This window comes from Halichoerus grypus, chromosome 7, assembly GCF_964656455.1.
Source record: "Halichoerus grypus chromosome 7, mHalGry1.hap1.1, whole genome shotgun sequence".
NCBI classification, from domain to species: Eukaryota; Metazoa; Chordata; class Mammalia; order Carnivora; family Phocidae; genus Halichoerus; species Halichoerus grypus.
Window position 1 is genome coordinate 116,686,814 of NC_135718.1, and position 26,159 is coordinate 116,712,972.

The window sequence follows — 26,159 nt, forward strand, 5'->3', positions numbered from 1 at the left end:
TAATATTAGTATTTTATTTAATTCCATATTTTCAAAATACTATCATTTCAACTTATAGTCAATACTAAAATTATTGAGATATTTTACTTTTTTTTCTACTGAACCTTCAGAATTTGGTGTGCATTGCATACTTATAGCACATCTCAATTTGTTGTTTTTTTTTAAGATTTTCTTTATTTATTTGAGAGAGAGAGAGCACAAGCAGGGGAGAAGGGGAGAAGGAGAGGGAGAAGGAGCCCGATGCGAGGCTTGATCCCAGGACCCTGGAGATCACGACCTGAGCTGAAGGCAGACGCTTAACCCACTGAGCCACCCAGGTGCCCTGTCACATTTCAATTTGTAATAGCCACATTTCAAGCCATGTAGCCAGTAGCTACCACAATGAATGGTCCAGGTCTATAGACTACCAAAGGTGTAGCAAATTTGGTGACTTTAGAGATGAATTTTAAAGAAGCTTGTAAAAGTCGGTGTTTCTTTTTCCTCTCAAATTCACACTTCATCCTCCTCTGCCTATCCTTTCATTAGAAAAAAAGTTTATTTATTTTAAATATAAAACTATACCCTATTATTTCTATAAGCCTTTATTTCTCCTATTTCCTACAAAGAAAAACAAAAACTGCCACCAAAATAGCACTAAATTAAGTGGTTTAACTGTATGAGATTGTCAATACTCAACAGTTTTTGACCAACATTTCCAATGGTTCAACCTAACTTGTTTGAGACCTTCCAGAAACCTAATCAGTGGCCACTGATGGAGAAAATAAGTTTCTGCCTGCACTTGAAGGTTAGCAGTGGGAATTTGAATACACTCAGTAGTTTTTCTAGTTTATAGTTTTTATATTCTAGGAAACTGTACTCTTAATTGTTTTTTTTAACTTAATAGTTTTTACAGTCTGAGGTTTATATAGTTTATAAACGTTTATAAACATCTATATCTACATCACAGGTAATAAAAATACTTTTAAACTAAGTGTGCTATCCTAACCCCAACTATAACAACTGATAATAATAATGTTAACACTTACCAAGTTGCTAGGTATCACACACAACTCTGAGCACTTTATATCTGCAAGTATTGCCACCAAATGTCACTTTGCAATAAAAAATAGACATGTATACAAAAAAATGTTTACCTCAAATGTTAAAAATACAAACATTTCTGTCTAAATTATTAAAACCAGTATTTCTGGGGCACCTGGGTAGCTCAGCCGGTTAAGTGATTGACTCTTGGTTTCCACTCAGGTCATGATCCTGGGGTCATGGGATCAAGCCCCGCATGGGGCTCCACACTCGACGGGGAGTCTGCTTGGGATTCTTTCCTTTTCTCTCCCCCTTTGCCTCTCCCTCAGCTTGCTCGCTCTCTTTCTATCTCTCCTCACTCAGATAAATAAATAAGATCTTTAAAAATAAATAAAAATAACCCTGTATTTCTAAAACCAGCAGCCAAAATGTACTTTCAAAGAAAACTATTCTGGCATTCTGAAAGTAAGCTTCCTACTTCCCTAACATCTGTTTTCCAAAAACAACTACCTATCTTTCATTTATTTATTTGACAAATATTTGAGGGCCTGCCAAGTGCACGGGGTACACTGATAAGACTGACCAGGTCTCTGTTCTCATGGAGTCTGGTATGGCAGACAGTAAACAAGAAAACAAAAAACTCAATGAGATAGAAGTTACTTATCATTCCAACGTGCAACTTATAGAGACCCACCTTCCTACGTGGGTAGGAAAAAAATTAGGAAGAGATTTCTGTGTACCTAAATTATCTTCACAGGAAGACAAATAAGAGTAATTTTAAAGTATTTTAACTTTCAATTTGAGAGGTAGGTATAATTAAGATTATTGTGGCCACATTAGGAAAAAAAAATTTCATGGAATCAAGATCTTTATTAATTACAAAGGGAAAAACAGTGTAACTTCACAGTGGAGAGACCCAGACAACACCTCAGCCAGGGAATCAGGGTAAAAGTCCTATTAGGTCACGTATCTCCTGATAGGCTACATTGAGAAAGGCACATCACTACTTCTGTGGTATTCTTACCCAAAATTCATAACCTCAGTCTGACCCAGTGGTTCTCAATCCAGGATGATTTTACCCTCCCAAAAGACATTTGGCAATGCCTAGAGACATGTTTGATTATCAAAACATGCACGTGGGGGAGGTGCTACTGGCATCTATCGGGTAGAGGCCAGGAATGCTGTTATGTGTCCTACAACGCACAGGACAGCCTTCCCCAGCAAAGCACCATCTAGTCCCAAATGTGAACTGTGCCACTGCTGAAAAACCCTGATCTCATCAGTAGACAAACCTAAACTGAGGACTATTCTACAAAAGAGCTGACTAGGACTCTTCAACAATTTCAAGGACAAAAAAACAAGAAACGGTCACAGCTTAGAAAGAGACGATGAAAATATCAACTAAATGTAATGTAGAATCCTGGATCAGAGCCTGGAACAAAGAAAGCTCATGACTGGAAAAACCAGTGACATTCTAACAAGGTCCATAGTTTAGTGAATAGTATTGAATCAATGTTTATTTCTGGTTTGGTCATTGCACTTTGGTTATGTAAGATGTTAACAACGGTTTCTATAAATCTAAAGTTATTTCAAAATGAAATTGTTTTTGTTTTTGCTTTTTTTTAATTTCTGGGTGTGTATTAGCAGAATCAACAATGGGGCAATCTGCTGACATCCACTTTGCTTTCCACCTGTATTACTCCTTGTTATTTTGACAAAATTCCACTATTAGAACAAGAAGATACCATCTATAAGCTAGCAGTATTTTGGTCCCACTGGATTTATTTTGATTAATGTCTCAAGTTGTTTGGATATTTTTTTTTTTAATGGAAAAGAAGTCATAGGCACCATTTTTTATTGCTTAAACTGGCAAACTGGTTATGTAATACTTAAGATGGAAGATGGGGATCTCAGTAGGAACTTTTTTTTTAATTTAAGATTTTATTTATTAATTTGACAGAGAGAGACAAAGCAAGAGAAGGAACACAAGCAGGGGGAGTGGGAGAGGGAGAAGCAGGCTTCCCGCTGAGCAGGGAGCCCGATGCGGGGCTCGATCCCAGGACGCTGGGATCATGACCTGAGCCGAAGGCAGACGCTTAAGGGCTGAGCCACCCAGGTGCCCCAGTAGGAGCCCCTTCTTGAGTACACTTTCTTCCCTCTCCAGCTTAGATTCCACGGCACACGATTTTAACCACTCTCTTCCCAGCATCCTTAAATATTCCACCATCTTCCATCACATTACCCCGGCCAAAAACAACCCCAAGTCAATCCTCCTGTTCACATTCTCAGCATTTACCTCCCAGATGCTAAAAGGAAAAGAAAAAAAGCATACAACTCTATAGATGGGTCCCACTATAAATTCCTGGTCTCCAACCTCAACGGGGCCCTCAGTGTTCCTAGGTCTTTTGAAATTCCCTAGTTCTCTCTCATTCTCTACAACAGCTTTTCCACTCAGAGGAAGAAACATAAGCCATTGGTATTAGATATGCTTAACTCCTCTCCATCTTCTAGTACTCACTGTTGACAGATTTGGTATTATTTAATATTACATAATCTGGTAGAAAACACAGCATCTGGCCCACGAAGCAGCTTAATAAATATATCTTGAATGAATAAATGAATAAGCAAGAAGCCATTTAATGCATTTACATAGTATTGAGCCATGCAATTATAGCACTGAAGTATAGAAGAATTAATTTTCCTCAAGTCATTGTTCATTTCACTGGGAAAATGATTGCGACATATAATTACACCATTAAAGGAAAAGATAAAAGCATCCAATGAACACATATAAAGGATATCCACATTAATATCCCCCAACATAATTACCTTTTCAGTTCCTGTTCCAATTTTTCTATTTGTTTTTTGCTGGAGTTCAACTGCCCTTCTTGGAAATTCACTTGCGACTCCTTGACTTGAAGTTCATGAGAAATTTTCTGCTTGGTCTTCTCCAGATTCTCACATATTTCCATCAAGCTTTGGTTCTCCCTTTTTAGGTTTGCGCCCTCTGTTTTTTCATTCTCAACCTAATGGAGATCGTGCAGAAAGAAATAGGTCTCTTTTACTGCGTGAATTTACCAAGTATTTGTAAATCTGAGTGTAACACCGACAACTAATTATTGTGAGATGTGGTTGCTGTAATCCACAGGTCAGTGCTTCTTCACAAACACAAAATTTTTTTTTAAAGATTTATTTATTTGAGAGAGAGAGAGAGAGAGAGCACAAGCACAGGGTGGAGAGGCAGAGGGAGAGAAAGTCCAAGCAGATTCCATGCTGAGCCCAGAGCCTGACTGGGGCTCAATCTCACGACCCTGAGATCATGACCTGAGCCAAAACCAAGATCGGATGCTTAACCGAAGGTGCCACCCAGGCACCCCAGGAACACAGCAATTTTAAATGACCTCACTTTGAAGACCAGATAGAAAAGTTCTATAAAGTCATGGATTATATTGTCTTTGGTCAGGGCTATACATACCCTTCCTGGAAAGGGACTTGGCTTTAATGTCCTTTCAAGTATAACAAAATCAAAAATAAACCCTATAAATCTCTCTTAGCAATTCATTTTCAAGTCTGGCCACTGGGGCATCTGGGTGGCTCAGTCAATTAAGCGTCTGCCTTCAGCTTAGGTCATGATCCCAGGGTCCTGGGATCGAGCCCCGCATCGGGCTCCCTGCTCAGTGGGGAGTCTGCTTCTCCCTCTGTTCCTCCCCCCACTCGTGCTCTCTCCCTCGCTCTCTCTGAAATAAACTAAATCTTACAAAAAAATAAAAAAAAGAGAAGAAAAGAAAGTCTGGCCACTGAAGCCAGTTGTTGTAAAAATTCTCCCACTAGGGAAGCCATTTCAGAAGCAGTGACTATACCACTAACTTGTTGGCTAATGCAGAGGGAAGGAAGAAGCACTGTTTTAGTTCTCATTTCCTAGCCCAGAAGAGAAGTCTGGGAATGCCAAGGTGAAAAGCCCACCCTCAGGGAGCAATATCCATTTGGACTGCAAAGTGCCCTAATACTGGCGCCCAGATTGGGAGTCCGAGAATTTTGGCCATGTTGGTATGGAACCCAAAAGCAGTTTCCCATGTGTGGTCCCAGACAGAATGAAAATGGAACTCAGCAGCCCTCAATATTAGCAGGTAAGCCGAAATGAGGGGCAGAGGCTGGAGAAGAAGGAGAGGGGCAGATTACCACCCACAGAGAGCACATGCATTTTTCTCGAAATTGCAGACCAAGATCAAATAATCCACACGCTGAGTGAATGGTTGAGAGCCAGCGCTTCAGTGGTACCTTCTGCTTCTGCTTCTGCAGCGCGGCCTCCAGAGTCTCCAGCTGGAACTGCGCTTGCTGCCTTCCTTTCTTCAGTTTGTCCAGCTGGCCTTCCAGCTCTTCGATTTTTTGAAGAGCTCTCGTAGGCAGGCCCTCCTTCCATTCTTCCAAAGCCCAGCTCATGTTGCTCTCCTTTCTTTACCAGTCACACATTTATAAATAAACTGGAGAGAATAAGCAGACTGTTGGTCTTACTGTCATGAAAAGAGACCTAAAAGCCTCAGAGACTAAGGCATCTCTAAGGAGCTTCCAAGCTTCACATTTCGGAAGATAAGGAAGTAGGACATCGATCTTTCCCACCCCCTGAAAGGTGACCACCAATCGCTCTCATTGTGAGGTACCTAAGATGCTTGTGTGGCTTCCCTGGCTCTCTGTTTTTCCTGTTTCTCAGGTTTGACTTCTTAGCTACCTGCTTTCTACCTCTCACTTTGTTATCATGATATAAAACAGGAGTACTTTGCTCTGCAATAGGTGAAATAGGTCCTATAAACAAAGAAAACTCATGATAAGTTATTTTGCAAATGCCCTTCTTTCCCTCTTCACATCACTGTCATTCATACTTTGTCCCTCTTCCCTGGGGAGATCCCTAACCTGGTCATATCTCCTGGCACAGCCCCTGTCCCCCTTCCCAGCAGTTATCATGTGTTGAATTAATGCATGAATGAACAAAGAGCAAATGCCATATTAGTGCTAGAATGCAGTAAAGCCATGCTCCAGACAGACCTTGATGAGGAAACCGGTATATAGCCTCAGTAATTCAAATCCCAGCTCAGCCACGTACAAGATGTGTGACCTTGGGCATGTTACTTAACTGTTCTGTGCCTTGGTTTCCTCATTTGTAAAGTGTGGATAATCATGGTGGTGACTTCCCAAAGCCTTAGAAGAGTCCTATATTTCCTGATAAGCATTCTGTACCTGTTAGCTATTATATTAATACTCGAAAACACTTCATTTGTATATTTCAGCCTCTGGTACCAAGAGGGAAGTGGCCTACCTCCTTCTCAGCCACATCTTAGAAAGTCAAATCAGCTGGGAGAAAAGTATGGTAATTGTTCTTTATTCATTAGTCTCTAGAACTTAAATGAAAGAAAAGCATTCATTTTCCAGCTATTTGGGGAAGGTGAGAATCCGCTTTTTACTACATGAAGTCCACAAACATTTTAGTGTCTTGCTTCAATTGATGTATCAATGAAATTTTATCAGAACTAATAAACAGTTGATAAAAGTACTAAGAATGATAAAAAGATGTTCAAAAATTAAGAGAGCAAAGGTAGTGGAAAACATAGTTTAGATATTAAGCCTTGGAAAGCAGTGTTTTCTCTGCCAGTTTAATTTTTTTTCTTTTTCCAGATCTCAGTTCTTTGAACACAGCATCTTAAACTCCACTCCCATTTGCCCAAAAACTGCTGAAAGAAATCTCATACCTCTCTCTCCACCAACAAAGGACAATTTACACTGTCACAATAGGCTTCTCCCTCCATTCCAATCTAGCCCGCCCATGCAGGGATGAGGGTACAATACCCCAGAGGCACACAACCGATAACTGTCCTAAACAGATCTGCCAGCCACTGAAATCGTTACATCAAGACACCATCACCAACAAAATATTAAAAGGGTCAATTTAGAAAGATGATAGAGATGAGGAAAATAAACAGAAGGAAAACTAGCAAGTTGAATGCTTTGCCATTTCAAAGTCTAAGATACAGCTATAAAGAAGTGGTTAAAACAATCACCAGACGCAAGCTAATTTTGATCAGATTAAGGCATCAAACAGTCTGTATGGAGCCACTGGGGCAAAGGACAAAGAGTGTAAATCTCCAGATAGAGATGTAAGGAGCAACAGGTGTAAAGGAGGGTGGGTAGTTGAAGAACAGCCCAGGTGTCAAGGTTCCTGCAAGGATTTTGCAGAAAATGCTCTTTCTATCTTAAATATGGGGAGGGCACTCTTTATGCCCGAATCACCTACCCCCAGCACTGGAGGCCCACTTCAACGCTTTCCCTTTAAAAGGAGCTCCCATCTCAGCCAAGAAACCCCGAGTCGCCGCCTACAATGCCACGGCTGAGCCTAAAAGTGAAAACTCTGCTCCTCTAGACAAAACTCAAGGATAGGACTCAGGTCATTTATTTATTTCTGGGTCTTCATAACAGCAGAGCCAGGCACCCAAGCGTGTCCAAATAAATGTGGAAGACGGGAGAAATGCTCTCGCAACTAACAATAGGCACACCAACGTGCCGCGCCGATCAAAACCCAAGCTTTCATCTCCTCCATGCAACAAAGGACCGACGTCCAAATTTCAAAAAAGGACCACTGGCTCTGGACGTAGACGGCTGCTAAGAAATATCTGCTAATCTCCAATTCACGCATCTTACAGAGGAGGAAACTGATCCCCCAAAGTACGAGCTCGTGAGCGAACCGAGTGTGCGGACACTAGTGCGAGCACAGCTCTCCCAGGAGCAGAGGGGCCCCGACAGCCTTAATAAACCTCACCCGGGCCGATCCTCCGGTCCCGTCAGGTGGGAGGGGGAGGTACGCTGCACCCCCTGGGCCCGGGAGCTCGATCCCACAGGCATCCCGGCCCAGGATCCTCGGGCAGAAAGCCAGCCGCGCCCCCCCCCACGCCCGCCGCCGAAGCCACGACCCACGCAGGACACTCACCTTGCTGGCGGGGAGGGAAAGACGACCCCTCAGAGAGTCGGGCTCGAGTGCAGCCTCCGCTGGCTTCAGCCCAGATTCCAATTCAAACTGCCCGCGGCCGCCACCGGTTTTCGATTCGCCCGCTTCCGGGACAGACCAAACTCACCCTCCAAGCCTATTGGTCACCGTAAGTAGTAATGGACCAATCGGCTTCCGCGCACTCGGACTGCCGGCTCTGATTGGTTCTTTTGGATGGATTTAAAAATCAAGTCCTCACCACCTGGGGCCGGCGCTAGAGTTAGTGTTTTTTTGTTGTTGTGGGAGGGCGGAGACCACGTGCTTTTTCAGAGGCTGTAAGGCGTTTTGAACCGCTATTTCCGCAAAAGCCGGGGAACCCCGCGGGCCAATTAGGAGGGTGTGGTCTGTCGCCCACAACCAGCGGAATTGTGCTGTCTGGAGAACACTTTAGGTATCTATTTATTAAATGTACAATTTAGGACATAGATACGAGGTAGTACGCTTGCTGTGCATTTTCGTCCAGTGTCATTCTTAACAATTCCTTGAGGAAAGTATTTCCATTTTATTTAAAAGTTAACTGAGGCACATAGAAGCTCCCTAATTTGAAACTGAATCTAGAGCATACAGGATCTCACTCTTAACTGCTGTCCTCTGTTGATCATACTCTAAAGAGGTGAGTCCGAACACTTGTTAGCTGGATTCCAGGAGAGGACTTTGCAGCCAGAAGAATCTCCAAAACTGGATGTAATCTCTCCTTTTTATGAAGCCCACTAGTTTTGTGTGTATTTATGTACTTGTTCTATTTCCCTATTCAATTGAAAATAAGCTTTCAAAGACAGAACCAAAACAATGAATTGTTACATTAATATATCTCTGATGCTGTTGTCCTCCTCAATAGATTCCAAGCTTTTTGTAACCCTCTCTCCACCTCTCATTACATGCTTACTGCATTCTAGATAGTCCCTTACCTTTTCTGTTCATCCTTCAGTACCCAAATAAAATGCCACTTTCTACATAAAACCTCCCTATTTTCACCCACCCCTTAGAAACAGTTATTTCCTACATCTTTCCTAGAAATCGGTGTATATATTATATTTATGTCTGTCTGTCTCTCCTAGCAGTCTTGAAAATTCCTATAGAGTAAAATCTGTTTTAATTCATTTTCGTATCTCTAGTAACTCCCTAGTAACTTTGCACATAAAAAATAAGACAATCTTGGGATGCAAAACTACTATCTGGAGAAAGGCCTTGTTCTCCACTATCCCTGAATCCCCCCAAAATGGGGAGGGAGCCAATAGGTGAGGAGAACTTTTACTGGATATTGCCATGATTAGTCTAGCATTTGGTTGTTCTGGGATTTGAACCAAATTCTGACTCCAACACTAATCACAACTCCACTGCTTCCTAGGGGTAATTATTCAACTATTAGCTGCCTAAGGAAAACAGAATTAGAAAGACATACAATAGAGGATTTTCAAGGATTGCATTTACTATTGATTTATTCATTTCTTAGTAGATACCTATTGAGTGGTCACTGTATAGCCAAGCCTTGTATTACATTCATCTATAATAATCAGTAAAGAAATACATTGACTTCTTGAACAGGGGAATCATGTAATGGAGATTATTCTGTGACTTCAATTATGATTTCCTTCCCCTGCCTCTATTTTTAGGGGCTGAAGGGGGTGAATCCCATCCAACAAAACACAGATGTCTTCTGAGAGTCATTTTCAACTCCCTCACTTCTCCTTTTAAAGCTGCTCTCTCATTGAGTCAGTCTGCTCTCTCTGGACTATTCATCCACCATCTCTACTTTCTGTCTATGAATCAGTGCCCTTGAGTCTTTCTATCTTTTCCTCTCCAGCTTAGATTGCAGGGTTCATCACTTAAACCACTCTTCTGCTACTATCCTCAACTCTCTTGCCTCTTGTTCTGTCTCCTCAAACCTATATGTATGCACCTTTCCAGACCCTTCCTAAGAGCACTGATGCTCCAGAAGGGGGCTGGAGAAAAATCCCAGGACTGTGCATCTGTGCAGATAGGAACCACTTTATTTTTTTAAAGACTTATTTATTTATTAGAGAGAGAGAGCACGAACCGGGGAGGGGGGTGGGCAGAGGGAGAGCTAGAACCCCAAGTCAGCTCCATGCTGAGCACGGAGCCGGATGTGGGGCTTGATCCCAGGACCCCAAGATCATAACCTGAGCTGAAATCAAGAGTCCGACACTTAACCAATTGAACCACCCAGGCACCCCCATAGGAACCACTTTAAATATATGACTTCTAACTGGGGTCTCAGTGCTGCTCCACAGTCCTTTCTCCCAAGTCCAAAATTTCTCTGATATCCTCCAACTACTATCTCTACTCTGGCTCTCAGAAGATGACCACATCTCCCAGTTGACAGAAAATGAACGACGTCTGACAGGAACACCTTCAACTGCCTGTCACCAACATCTACAAATTTGCCCAAATCTACACCCATTCTTTTCTCCACTTTTCCTGCTACAACCACAGGAAGCATATTTCTGACTCAAAAGTTCTGTGTTCTGGAGCCCCTTGTGTCTCAGGAACTCCGCTCTGAGTTGTAAACAAGAATCTTCCACTGCTCCTACCTTCCTGAGTTTTCCTCGTAGCACTTAACACTGCTCGCATCTTTCCCTTGAAGAAGAAATACTTTCTCAAGCTACACTCTGTCCAGTCATCATATCTCTCATTACACTGCATTTCCTTTTTAGATTTGATTAAATAAGTTCCCAACCTCTTTTTAATCAATTATCCCCCTCCCGCAAACATGAAAGTTCTTTCTATAAATGAAGCCTGTCTCTCTGAATCATGAAGACAGTATAACCTATTATTTGAAGCAGCAATTTATTTTTTATGATTTCATAATAATGTTTCAGCTAAGTGAAGACTTAAACCATTTTACAATTTTATGTGACTCTATCTAATTACAAGACTGTCTCTCTCACTACAATGTCGGTTCCAGGAGGAAGGAGCGCTATCTGGGTGGTGGCTCTGTTGGTTGTTGAGGCTGTTATTTTGGTTGGTTTGTTTTGGTTCAGTTTGTTTTAGAGGCTATTGTTGTAGTTAGTATTAGGTGGAATATATTTTCCCATCTTCTTGTTTGCAACATTTCTGTGTCTATATGCTTTAGATCCTTCTCTTGCAAGTAGCACATGATTTTATTTTGTTTTTATCCATTATGAATATCTAGACCTAATTTTTTAAGTTTTTATTGAGATATAATTCATATAAAATACACTAATTTTAGGTTTATAGTGCAATGGATTTTGAAAAATATATGTACCCCCTAAGCAACATCAAAATCAAAATATAAATAATCCTTCACACTAGAAGCTTTCCTTGTGCCCCTTTCCAGTTACCCACTGCCCAAAAGTCCAAAACACACTCCAACCACTGATCTGTTTTCTGTCACTATACATTGAATATATATATATTTTTAGAGCTTCATATACCTGGAATTACATAATGTATACTCTTTTGTATCTGGCTTCTTTTGCTCAGCATAATGTTTTTGAGACTCCTCCTTACTGTACTTATATTTACCTATCTTATAAATTTTTAGTAATATTTCTCTTCATGGATATATAATTGGTTTATCCATTCGCTTGTTGATTGACATTTGTGTTGTTTCCTGTTTGGAACTATTATGAATAAAGCTTCTATATTTTTGCATACAAACTTTCACATGACATATGTTTTCATTTCTCCTGTAAAATACACGAGTGAAATTACTGCATCAAATAGTAAGTGAATGCTTAAGTTTTTAAGCAATGCCTAAAATCTTTCCCAAAGTGGTTGTATATTTTACAGTACATGAGTGTTTGATCTGATACACATCTCACCAATACTTGGTATTGGCAGTCTTTAATTTTTTTTTTAAAGAGACTTTATTATTTTACTTTTACACTAGCAACATGAGGATTCAAATTTTACAGCATCCTTGCCAACATTTGTTACTGTTTATCTTTTTTTAAATTTTATTTTATTATGTTATGTTAATCACCATACATCATTAGTTTTTGATGTAGTGTTCCATGATTCAATGTTTGCGTATAACATCCAGTGCTCCATTCAATATGTGCCCTCTTTAATACCCATCACCAGGCTAACCCATCTCCCCACCCCACCCCCCAGAACCCTCAGTTTGTTTCTCAGAGTCCATAGTCTCTCATGGTTCATCTCCCCCTCCGATTCCCCCCTTCATTTTTCCCTTCCTACTATCTTTTTTTTTTTTTTTTAATATAATGTATTATTTGTTTCAGAGGTACAGGTCTGTGATTCAACAGTCTTGCACAATTCACAGCGCTCACCATAGCACATACCCTCCCCAATGTCTATCACCCAGCCACCCCATCCCTCCCACCCCCCACCACTCCAGCAACCCTCACTTTGTTTCCTGAAATTAAGAATTCCTCATATCAGTGAGATCATATGATACTTGTCTTTCTCTGATTGACTTATTTCACTTAGCGTAATACCCTCTAGTTCCATCCATGTCGTTGCAAATGGCAAGATTTTGGGGGGTTTTTTTTGATGGCTGCATAATATTCCATTGTGTGTGTGCGTGTGTGTGTGTATACACCACATCTTCTTTATCCATTCATCTATTGATGGACATCTTGGCTCTTTCCATAGTTTGGCTATTGTGGACATTGCTGCTATAAACATTTGGGTGCACGTACCCCTTCGGATCACTACATTTGTATCTTTGGGTGAAATACCCAGTAGTACAATTGCTGGGTCGTAGGGTAGCTCTATTTTCAACTTTTTGGGGAACATCCATACTGTTTTCCAGAGTGGCTGCACCAGCTTGCATTCCCACCGACAATGTAGGAAGGTTCCCCTTTCTCTGAATCCTCGCCAACATCTGTCGTTTCCTGACTTGTTAATTTTAGCCATTCTGACTGGTGTGAGGTGGTATCTCATTGAGGTTTTGATTTGGATTTCCCTGATGCCGAGCTATGTTGAGCATTTTTTAATGTGTCTGTTGGCCATTTGGATGTCTTCTTTGGAAAAATATTTATTCATGTCTTCTGCCCATTTCTTGATTGGATCATTTGTTCTTTTGGGTGTTGAGTTTGATAAGTTCTTTATAGATTTTGGATACTAACCCTTTATCTGATATGTCATTTGCAAATATCTTCTTCCATTCTGTTGGTTGTCTTTTGGTTTTGTTGACTGTTTCCTTTGCTGTGCGAAAGCTTTTTATCTTGATGAAGTCCCAATAGTTCATTTTTGTCCTTGCTCCCCTTGCCTTTGGCGATGTTTCTAGGAAGAAGTTGCTGCGGCTGAGGTCGAAGAGGTTGCTGCCTGTGTTCTCCTCTAGGATTTTGATGGACTCCTGTCTCACATTTAGGTCTTTCAAACATTTTGAATCTATTTTTGTGTGTGGTGTAAGGAAATGGTCCAGTTTCATTCTTCTGCATGTGGCTGTCCAATTTTCCCAGCACCATTTGTTGAAGAGACTGTCTTTTTTCCATTGGACATTCTTTCCTGCTTTGTCGAAGATGAGTTGACCATAGAGTTGAGGGTCCATTTCTGGGCTCTCTATTCTGTTCCATTGATCTATGTGTCTGTTTTTGTGCCTACTGTCTGTTTTGTGCACATACTGTCTTGATGATGACAGCTTTGTAATAGAGCTTGAAGTCCAGAATTGTGATGCCACCAGCTTTTCTTTTCTTTTTCAACATTCCTCTGGCTATTTGGGGTCTTTTCTGGTTCCAAACAAATTTTAGGATTATTTGTTCCATTTCTTTGAAAAAAAGTTGATGGTATTTTGATAGGGATTGCATTAAATGTGTAGATTGCTCTAGGTAGCTTTGACATCTTCACAATATAGAAATGGAAGGAAAACTTCCAAACTCATTTTATGAGGCCAGCATTACCTTGATCCCAAAATCAGACAAAGACCCCATCAAAACAGAGAACTACAGACCAATATCTCTGATGAACATGATGTAAAAATTCTCACCAAAATACTAGCCAATAGGATCCAACAGTACATTAAAAGGATTATTCACCACGACCAAGTGGGATTTATTCCCGGGCTGCAAGGTTGGTTCAATATCCGCAAATCAATCAATGTGATACAATACATTAATAAAAGAAAGAACAAGAACCATATGATCCTCTCAATAGATGCAGAAAAAGCATTTGACAAAGTACATCATCCTTTCTTGATCAAAACTCTTCAGAGTATAGGGATAGAGGGTACATACCTCAATATCATAAAAGCCATCTATGAAAAACCTACAGCGAATATCATTCTCAATGGGGAAAAATTGAGAACTTTCCCCCTAAGGTCAGGAACACGGCAGGGATGTCCACTATCACCACTGCTATTCAACATAGTACTAGAAGTCCTAGCCACAGCAATCAGACAACAAAAAGAAATAAAAGGCATCCAAATCGGCAAAGAAGAAGTCCAACTCTCACTCTTTGCAGATGATATGATACTTTATGTGGAAAACCCAAAAGACTCCACCCCAAAACTGCTAGAACTCATACAGGAATTCAGTCAAGTGGCAGGATATAAAATCAATGCACAGAAATCAGTGGCATTCCTATACACCACCACCAAGACAGAAGAAAGAGAAATTAAGGAGTCGATCCCATTTACAATTGCACCCAAAACCATAAGATATCTAGGAATAAATCTAACCAAAGAGGCAAAGGATCTGTACTCAGAAAACTATAAAATACTCATGAAAAAAATTGAGGAAGACACAAAGAAATGGAAAAACGTTCCATGCTCATGGATTGGCAGTCTTTAATTTATGCCATTCTACTTGGTGTGAATGTTAGCTTACAGTGGATTTAATTTTAATTTCTCTGATGACTAATATGTTGACCATCTTTTGATGTGCTTATTACCTCGGTGTATGTCTTCTTTTGTGAAGTGTCTCTTAAAATATTTTGCCTATGTTTTTTATTGAGTTGTTGGTCTTCTTCCTATGATTTCTCATATATTCTGGACACAAAGCCTTTGTCAGATACATGTTTTGCAAACATTTTCTCCAAATGTGTTGTTTGTCTTTTCAACTTCTTAATACTGCTTTTCAAAAAGCAGAAACTTTTGATTTTGATAGAATCAATTTAATTTTCTCTTTCATAGGTCATAGTTTTTTGAGTCTTATCTCAGAAATGTTATATTCATCCATAAGTATTTCCTTTTTTGCATGCTACTGTAAGTGGATTTTTAAAATTTTTAGTTTCTACTATGTTGTTGCTTGTATAAAGAAATCAAGTATTTTTATAAAATGACCTTGTATCTTGCAGACTTGCTAACCTGTCTTGTATTGGCTAGGATTGCTATAACAAAGCATCACAAACAGGATAGCTTAAACAACAGAAACTTCTTAAGGCTAGAAGTCCAAAACCAATGTGTTGTCAGGATTGAGTCCCTCTGAAGGCAATAAGGGAAGAATCTGTCCCAGACCTTTCTCTTTGGCTTATCTTCATGCTCACATGGCATTCTCCCTATATGCATGGCAACTCCAAATTCCCACTTTCTATGAAGACTTCAGTCATATTAGATTAGAGCCTGCCTTCCTTCAGGCTGCTATCATAAATTACCATAGACTGGGTGGCTTAAATGACAGAAATTCATTTCTCACAATTCTGAAGCCTAGGAAGTCTGGAATCAGGTGTGCCAGCATGTTTGGGTTCTGGCGAGAGACCTCTTCCTCACCAGATGGCCATCTTCTTCCCTCCTTACAGGGGCAGAGCAGAGAGGAAACGGAAGATCTCTGGTGTCTCTTCTTATAAAGGCACTAACACCATTCACAAAGGTTCCACCCTCATGACCTAATTACCTTGCAAAGGCCTCACCTCCTGATACTATCACCCTGAGGGGTTAGAATGTCAACATATGAATTTGGGGAGGCCATAAACATTGAGTCTATAACAGGCCCCAACCTGTTGACCTCATTCTAACTCTGCAAAGACCCTGTCTCCAAATAAAGTCACAATCTGAGGTAGTAGGAATTAGGATTTCAACATATGAATTGGCGAGTGGAGTGCAAGTTAACTCATAACATCTCTTAATAGTTCTAGTAGCTTTTTTGTACATTACTATTTTCTACACGTGTTCTCTGTGAATCAACATGGTTTTACTTTTTCATTTCCAGTCTATGCTTTCTATTTATTTTTCTTCCCTTCCTTAGTCTGCTGGTTATGACCTCAAGTATGATGTCAAATGGATGTAATAAGAGCGGACATCTTTTTTGTCTTTCTGATCTCAGGAAAAACATTCAGTCTTTCACCATTAAGTATGATGATAGCAGTACATTTTTATAGATGCCCTTTATCAGACTGAGGAAGTTTCTTTCTGTTTCAGTTTGTTGACAGTTTTTATCATGGTTAGGTATTAGATTTTATCAAATTCTTTTGCTGCACTTATTGAGATGATCCTATGGTAGTTCTCCTTTATTCAGATATCATGGGGATGCATTGTTTGATTTTCAAATGTTAAAGCAACCTTGGATTACTGTTATATGCACCACTTGGCTATGCTATATTATCCTTTTAATATATTGATGAATATTGCTAATATTTCTCAAAGATTTTTGCAATTATGTGTAGGAGAGATATTGGTTCTTAGTTTTCATCTTGTTGTATCATTTTTTAAAGATTTTATTGTTAAGTAATCTCTACACCCATTGTGGGACCCGAACTTACAACCCTAAGATCAAGAGTTGCATGCTGTGCCGACTGAGCCAGCCAGGTGCCCCTTATCTTGTCATAGCATTAAGTATGATTAAAACTGCTTGGTTTTGGTATCAGGTTAAATCTGGCCACATAAAATTAGTTGAGAAACATTTCCTCCTCATCTCTTTCAGGAAGAGTTTATATAATTGGCCTATTTTCAACTTTTTGAGGAACCTCCATACTGTTTTCCAGAGTAGTCTTTCATGCCTGGGCCTGGAGTTTTTTCTATGCAGGTTTCCAATTAGGAATTAAAATTTTTAATTGAAAAAAGGTTTTTAAAGTGTTCTTTTTTTACTTTATTCAATTTTAGTTGTTTGTGTCTTTCAAGGAATTTTTCTGTTTCATCTGGGCTGTCAAAATTACGGGATCATACTTTTTGGAATTTCGTATTATCATCCTTTTAGTGGCCTTGTTGTATGTAATTATCTTTTTCCTTTCATTTCTGATGCTAATAATTTGTGTTCTCTCCACCACCCTCTCTCTCATCAATCCAGCTTGAATTTTATTGATATTATTGATCTTTTCAAAGAACCAGCTTTTGATCTTATTGGTTTTTTCTCTAATATTTGTCCATTTTCTGTTTCATTTCTGTTTCATTGATTTCTGCTCTTAAGTTTACCTTAAGTTACCTTAAGTTTAATTTTCTCTAACTGCTTAAAGTGAAAGTTTAGATAACTGATTTTAGACCTTTCTTCTTTTGCTAACATAAGCATTTAAAGTTTGTATTAACTTTACCTGATGACACAGAATTTTTTATTTAAATTCAATTAATTAACATATAGTGTATTATTAGTTTCAGAGGTAGAGTTCAATGATTCATCAGTTATGTACAACACCCAGTGCTCATTATATCACATGCCCTCCTTAATGCCTGTCACCGAGTTACCCCATCCCCATCCCCTCCAGCAACCCTCAATTTGTTTCCTATGATTAAGAGTCTCATAGTTGGTCTCCCTCTCTGATTTCATCTTATTTTATTTTTTCCTCTCTCCCCTATGCTCCTCTGTTTTGTTTCTTAAATTCCATATATGAGTGAAATCATATGATAATTTTCTTTACCTGATTGACTTATTTCGCTTAGCATAATACCTTCTAGTTCCATTCACATCATTGCAAATGGCAAGATTTCATTTTTTGATGGCTGCGTAATATCCCATTGTGTATATATATATATATATATATATATATATCTATCTCACATCTTCTCTATCCATTCATCTGTTGATGGACATCTGGGCTCTTTCCAGAGTTTGGCTATTGTGGACATTGCTGCTATAAACACTGGGGTGCACGTGCCCCTTCAGATCCCTACATTTGTATCTTTGGGGTAAGTACCCAGTAGTGTGATTGCTGGGTTGTAGGGTGGCTCTATTTTCAACTTTTTGAGGAACCTCCATACTATTTTCCAGAGTGGCTGCACCAGCTTGCGTTCCCACCAACAGTGTAAGAGGGCTCCCCTTTCTCTGCATCCTCGCCAACATCTATGATTTCCTGACTTATTAATTTTAGCCATTCTGACCTGTGTGAGGTGGTATCTCATTGTGGTTTGATTTGTATTTCCCCGGTGATGCGTGATGTGGAACACTTTTTTATGTGCCTGTTGGCCATTTGGATGTCTTCTTTGGAGAAATGGATGACACAAATTTTGTTTGTGTTTTCATTTTCATTCAGTTCAAGTATTTTCTAATTTCCCTTATGATTTTGTATTTCACCTGTGGGTTATTTAGAAGTATATTGTTTATCAAATATTTCCAGATTTTCTAGCTATATTTCCATTATAGATATAGAAACAACCAGCTTCTTGGTGGCAAGTCAATGTTGCACTGGAACCCTTCCAACTCCACTCTGAAGGAATCAATACCTACTCCGGATGTGGGTTTATCTTTTCTTTCTACAGAGCCTCTGCCAGCTCTCCTATGTGAGCGCTTACAGAATAGCTGATTTACAGTCATGTGCTCTTGCATGAAATTGCTTTAGACCAGAGGACCCATTGAGAAATATGTATGTGACCACAGGATTGCTGGTTCTTCTGTATCTTGCCTATTTCCTGGAAGTAGCTGGTCTGATGCTGTTATGGGTTGAAGAGTGTCCCCCATAATTTCACATGTTGAAGTCCTAATCCCTGGCACCTCAGAATGGGACCTCGACTGGAAACAGGGTTGTTTCGGATATAAGCAGTTAACATGAGGTCTTTAGGGTGAGCCCTAATCCAATAGGATAATGTCCTTATAAAAAGGGGATATTTGGACCCGGAAACAGAGACACGGGGAGAATGTCAAGAGAAGAATGGAGTTGCCACAAGCCAAGGGATACCAAGGAGTGCTGGCCAACTACCTGAAGCTGGGAGAGAGGCAGAGAACAGGTTCTCCCTCACAGCCCTCAGAAGGAACCAGTCCTGCCAACACTGTGATCTCAGACTTTTAGCCTCTAGAGCTGAGAGACAATAAATGTCTACTGTTTGAAGCCACTTGGTTTTGGTACTTTGTGACAGTTGCCCTAGGAAACTAATACAGATACCACATTGGAATAGCCTGTTAAGGGCTAGTTTAGGCATAGCCTCCAGTAAAGTTAGGGAAACATCCTCCATAATGCACTATCTGTATTGAGCCCATATAGTAAGTTGTGTCCTCAATAGCTAGAATAGCCAGGTCCAGATTTTAAGGTATGGAACAAAAGTTAGCCCTTCTCACTATCACTCCCAATAACCCATATGTGCTTCCCATTCTACTTTGGACCCTACTGGGTAAAGTGGAGAGTGGGGAACACTACTCCTAGTGACACAAAAGGGTCCCACAAACCCTGAAGCTACAAGTGGTCTTTGGTTTTGTTTGTTTGTTTGTCTGTTTATGTGATTGAAACCAGCAGGCAAAGAAAGGAGTTACAATACTGGTGAGGCTAATCAACCCAGATTATTGTGAGAAACTAGGCTTGCTGTTACATAAAAGGGGCACAAAGAATATGTCTGGAACTCAGAGGAATCACTGGAGGTATTCCTATGGGCCTTTATGTCTGATAATAACAGTGAACAAGTAATTGCAGCCACCACAGTCCAACAAGGGCAAGGCAACCAAAGGCCTGATCACTCTGAGATGAAATTCTGGAATACCCGCACCAGGCAAATAAATTAGATCAGTTGATACTGGCCAAGAATGGAAAAATCTAGAATGGATGGTAGAGCACAGAGTTGATGAATATCAGTCATGGCCTTGGGACCAGCTGTAATAGCAGGAACCACTGTGGCTCATTCTACTAATTCTGTACAAAGTCTTTAGAGATTGTGGCCACCACTTGAAGGTACAATTTCAGAGTAAACTTAATATGGGGAAAAGTGGATCTCAGCAGGGTAAGGTGTGGTCATAGCAAGTACTTTTAGGACATCCCCTTGGCCCACCTGTGATTTTAGCCACAGCTGTAGAAGACAGTTCTGTGTGTGCTCAGACTAATTCCACCCCAAGCACAAGCCACAGGTCACCCCACTTCTCTGATCCAGGGATTTCTCTGGAGCTAAGGGAGCCTGCTAACCCACTCCCCAAGCACAGCCTGGAAATATAGGGATAATTATAGTTTCCAGAGACAATCCTCATTGAATGTGGTCAGGGACCAGTGGATAGATGGCTGAGCATTTCATCTTTCACATATGTGATTCTGAAAGATGGCGGAAAAACCAAGCCCTTGGCCCTGCAGCAACAATTGGGAAATCACACCCTTCCCCTGACTTTTCCTCTTTCCCTGTCTCACTCTCCTTAGTCCCCACTTGGCTTCCTGGAGTTATCACACAAATAAACTCCTTTCATCCTAGTCTTTATCTTGGTCTCTGCTTTGAGGAGAAACCAAACTAAATGGAAGGTGTCATATATATGATTTAGTATTTTCAACAAATGAAAAATCCATCTCAGTTTCTCAAATGTTTCAAAAGCTTCCATTATGTAGATGGAACCTCAGCTACCTCATCTGTGAAATTAGAAGTGTGATCATAATAGATTTGCCTGGTTCTGATAGTTTTAGACCAGGCATTTCTGGGAGATAAGGGTCATGCTTTCATGCTTGTTTTGTGCATATCTAGATTTCTTTTGACTACAGAATCATGAATTTAACACATTCTTTGGGACAAAAATTAATTTTCAAAGCTCCATATGAGGGGATTTTTGATCCCTCTAGGAAAGAAAGGCCTGAGGATAAATATTACATATTCAACGTATTAGTATGATTTTAAAAATTGATTACAAAAAATAAATATTCAACATCTTGGTATGTTTTAAGTACATTGATTACAAACCATATGGGCACTACTCAGTGATCTGAACTGAATTAAAGCCCAAGAAAAATTAAAAAGCGTTTTCTATTTCCACCACTAGGTGATTCCCTATACCTTAAAAAATCTTTAAAAATAACTATGTCCCACATACCCTAACACACTACGTTCTCTTTTCTATCTCCCTCAGTCCATTCCCTCTATGTATCTAATGTTCTTGTTTACTCCCGTTTTAAGCTAACATTTGCTTGTTTAGAGGAAAATAACAGAAAAAATAATGGCCCATAATCATTAACAAAATAATAAAATAACACATGCACATGATAAGAAATTCCAAACATTCAAAAAAGATGTGAAAGATGAATTTAAGAAACTAGAATGAACATTAGACATCCACTAGACTAAAATCCTCATTTTGTAGCTGAGAACAGTGAGATTAAGATAGTTCTAAAAATTCACACAAAAAAATGCAAATACAGAAAATAGTTTAAACAGATAAAACCTCATCATCCTGGAATCAATTACCTTATAGAAATTAGAAACACATCTTATGACTCTTGCAATTATTATGAATGAAGCGAAATAATTTACATATTTAAAAAATTTCAGTAGCGTTTCATTTAAAAAAATGCTTATCTGGTGCTTATTTCTTCCAAACTATTAAAATCAATGTTCATTATATTTTCTATTCTTTGGCTGGAAACCTGATCCTCAAAGAAAGAATGTGGCTGTTATTACAGGTCCAAGTTTCCAAAAAGACAATGATACAGCCAAAAATAAATCTCCCAACTTGCAAGACAAGTTTGCCAAAGGAGATGACAGTATTTATCATCACGTGACTGAATTTAAGTTCAATTTGTCTCTAGCTCACTTTCAATAACAGTTTTGATCCAGGTGTTAGGTTAACCATGCAGTAAACTGCATGATTCTCCTGATCTCTATAATCAGCGGCTTTGACATCTTGAAATAAAAGGTGAAGGAATTTTCTAAACCAGGAATAAAACGTTAGTATCCCTAGGAATACCATGGAAAGTTTCTAGAATGCAAAAAAAAAAAGTTTAAGATTTTATTTTTTGACAGAGAGAGATAGAGAGAGATCACAAGTAGGCAGAGCGGCAGGCAGAGGGAGAGGGAGAAGCAGACTCCCCGCTGAGCAGAGAGCCCAACACAGGGCTCAATCCCAGGACCCTGGGATCGTGTCCTGAGTCGAAGGCAGACACTTAACTAACTGAGCCACCCAGATGCCCCTAAAATGAAAAATTTGAGGTTATATCTAGTTCTGATTTAATAGGTATAAGAGGGAGTACAGAAATTCACTTTAGGAAGCACCCCTGTGGTCAACAGATAAAGTGAATGTACTTCCTGGTTTACTTCTATTGTGCTGCCATTCCTCTGATTTAACATGTGTCCGAGTTGTCCTTGTTATTGTTGCTTTTAACGAGATATTATTATTAACAGGTGTGTTAGAATAAACCAGGATGGGTTTGGTAGATCACTTTGTACTTCCATATTCTATCATGGTCTTCTCTAGGAGTGTGTGATATATATGTGCAATAAACAGGGTTCAACATGTAACAAGAGGTTAAATCTGAACTATCAGTGCTAACTCCTCTCACTTTTTCAAAAACTTTCTTGACACAGTGAACCAACTCCACTACTTTAAAGGTAGCATACATAAGCGAAAGAAGTCAATCAGAGAAAGACAAGTATCATATGATCTCACTGATATGAGGAATTCTTAATCTCAGGAAACAAACTGAGTGTTGCTGGAGTGGTGGGAGGTGGGAGGGATGGGGTGGCTAGGTGATAGACCTTGGGGAGGGTATGTGCTATGGTGAGTGCTGTGAATTGTGTAAGACTGATGAATCACAGACCTGTACCTCTGAAACAAATAATACAGTATATGTTAAAAAAAAGAAGAAGAAGATAGTAGGAAGGGAAAAATGAAGGGGGAGACAAACCATCAGAGACTTATACGCAAACAATCATGGAACACTACACCAAAAACTAATGATGTAATGAATGGTGACTAACATAACATAATAAAATAAAATTTAAAAAAATAATAATAAAAAAATAAAGGTAGCATACAGGATGGTGGCTGATAAAGAGTGGTTGCATACAGGTGGCATTGGACAGCTTCCGGTCCCGGGATTGGGAGAAATGCTTGTTGCTGCTGCCCCTAGTGGCCATCTGGGGTATGAGTCAGTTGTGCCTTGGTCAAGAGTCAGGCCTGGGAGATGATGAAGCCATTAATTAGGCTGCCAGTAGGCCAGTGGGTGGGATCACCGTGGAATGTAAGAAATGAGAAAGTTGGTGAATATGAGATAGATGTGGAAGTAGGGGTTAAGCATGCTTGCCAAAGGGCTTATATAGAGTGGTGTGAACAATCCTGCTAAAATGGTTTTGTAATATACTAGATAGTGTAAATCTATATGTCTTTATTTATTGTTTGGTAATACCTCTTAAAGATTTTGCAGTGAACCCTCTCAGCAGCAATGAACCAAGAAACAAAGCAAACGTGTGTTTAGTGAAAAAATTAAGTACAGAATTCTCATTTCTCAGTGATGTTGATGAGGCATCTATAATGTACCTAAAATGTTTGCCCAATTACTATCCACCATGAAACCTGTAGTAATGAAAACTAGAAAAAAAAAAAATGAATGTGCTGTAGAGGCCCCAGGATTTACTTTAAACGTGATACATTATTTTAAGATTTTCTTGGACAAGTATGAAATATGAAGCAATAGCTGTTAATGTGTTTGGTTTAATTAACAGAAGAACTCTGCAGACAGCTAAATGACTCTTTTCTTATGTGTCAACAGATGCTTCAAATTACAAATTGATTAATTTCAGTAAGCGTTCAATTTTTTTCACGAAATTCATGGAATCAAAGTAAAAAAAGTTCATCTGGCCATATTGTAAATATGTAAAATACTGTAAATTCAATGAAAAAGTTGAACTTTGAAGATAAAATTATTTGTTTTGTGAGTATCATAAATACAAATTCTGCATACATTCTATCTTTTGTCAATAAATTTCATGCTAAATAAGATGTCTATAAAGCAGAAATATCCCATGAAGCTTTTAGAGGATTGTGGTTATTAAAAAACAAAATTTAGAAACAAGGAACTATTGAAATTTATCCTAGAAAAGCAAGGAAAGAATTGAATAAACAATGAGAACTTCATCAATTTACAAGATTTAATTTTGAAATTCTATAATTGTGCCTTGAGTATCCCGACTTGTGGAATAATCTTTTGATGGAGCTCCTTGTTTTATTTCATAAATGTATATTCTGTGCTAGAATGGAATGAAATCATAAAAGCTAACAATTATGAAGCATCAACATTATATAAAATATTTTAAAGTATAAAGAGAGACAACATACTGACAAGTTTTGTCTTATAAAAGTATTTGCTAAAGAAATCTACTCTGAAAAAAAGCAAACAGAAATCATCTGTGAAAATACCTTGGCTGAAATACTTACACATTTCAGAATAAAAAGAATAGAATCGAGAATTTCCTCCATTTAGCAGAATTTGTTCTGAACTTACTATTTGTTCTCATTGAAAATACTGTGGACTACAGAGGGGTGAACTGATAAGGAATGTGGCAAATTTATTTTAAAAATACATCTATAATAAGACCATACTGAAAAAATACATTCTTCAGAAATATCTCAATATTTCTGGGTATTAGCAAATGATAAAGCTAAGAAACTAGATAAAGTATATGAATATATACCAACAACAATATCCTGCTTAGGCTACTTTTAATATTCTGATAATCAACATAAATGTTTCAAAATTTTTATTTTAATATACATATATACGTTTTTAAGAAATAATTCTTTTTTGAAAAGATCCAACAATATAAAAAACCAATTTGTTGGCAAATATATATGTTACAATTATACATTTTAAATAATTTTAGTCCCCCTTTTATTCTCAAAAATATCTTAACTGGGCAGCTAAATTGTATAGTCACTGTATTTTAAACCCGAACTAGAGAAACAGTTAAGTCATTCATGCCCTAAATTGGTGAGAATAGCTTTGGAATATTTTTAAATGGATTTGGATGGAGGTTCTTTTGTTTTTATTTTAGGGTATAGGACATGGAAAAAAATACCTGAGAATTTAACATTTTAAAACTGTCTCAGTTGATTCTCAGCAAAAAAACCCTACAGACGAAGGTCACATAGGTTTAGCTTGCTGAATTTCAAGGAGCAGTACGGATGACCAACGTGACTAAATGCCCAGGAGGGAGGGGTGTCAGGGAGGTGGGACTTTCAGTGCTAAAACCATGGCAGTCTCAGCCAAGCCTAACTTTTTTGGTGGTCTCCCAACAGCTATTACATGTTCAGACCCCAGTGTGAGGCCTGGTTGTCATGTGGAGAAGGGAAATCAGAAATACTGAGCCTCTGAGCCATGGTTTCAGAAAAGGTGCTCTTTACCTTTAGTATATCACAAACTGAATAGCAACTTTCATGGCTCCCTTATATTCCAGTCCTCCCTTCTCAAACCAGAAAAACCCTAGACAAATATCTTGTGATGATTCCCTTCCTTTCCCTTACCCACCGGGGGTAAACTTCTTTACACTGCTAACCCTTCCCAATTCCTAACTAACCTCCACACTTCACAACCCTGAAACTACTACTGCTTTTGAGAGTAAATGCAATATTTGAACAGCATCTGAGGCCTGCCTGACTTTACCAGAATCCAGTACCCTAGGTATCCACCAAAAAAAGCTGAGTATTGAACCCTTAAAGCCTTCTTCACTGCCGGGTGCCTAGTATGCTTTTAATAAATACATGTCGAATCTGTGAATGATAGATCCAAAGGCCCCTATTCAAATAATGGAAACTCATCCAACAGTACTGTCCCAGGCATCTGGTGAAAGAAAGACTTCAGGAGAGGAGGGGAGAGAAACAGCTGGAGAATAACCACTTGGCTTTTGCCTCATCTAAAAGCTCAGTGGATGAGGCAGAGTGCAAATAAACCAGATAGACTGAGTCAAACTGTTTGTTCCTGTCTCCTTTGTCTCCCAGAGGTTGGAGAAGGAGTAGCTGCTGAAGGGACCTAACTTTTCCCTCTTGGCTAGTATCAGCTAGCTAGATACTTGGGACAGAAAGCATATCCAAAATTACCCTTATATTTTGGGAATTTACTTCGGAGATCTTAG

The 26,159-nt window shown here is 39.1% G+C and overlaps 1 protein-coding gene across 1 annotated transcript in view; it reads right to left on the minus strand.

Annotated features, from left to right (window-relative positions):
• The window catches only part of CENPF (centromere protein F), a 101,517-nt gene that overhangs the window by 52,271 nt on the left and 23,087 nt on the right, over window positions 1-26,159 (minus strand). The window contains exons 3-4 of the mRNA XM_036099982.2: window positions 5,299-5,501; window positions 3,850-4,046 (exon numbers count right to left, since the gene is read on the minus strand). Coding sequence (XP_035955875.2) covers window positions 3,850-4,046; window positions 5,299-5,460 — 359 coding nt within the window. The 5' untranslated portion in view covers window positions 5,461-5,501. The remainder of the gene's footprint in view (window positions 1-3,849; window positions 4,047-5,298; window positions 5,502-26,159) is intronic.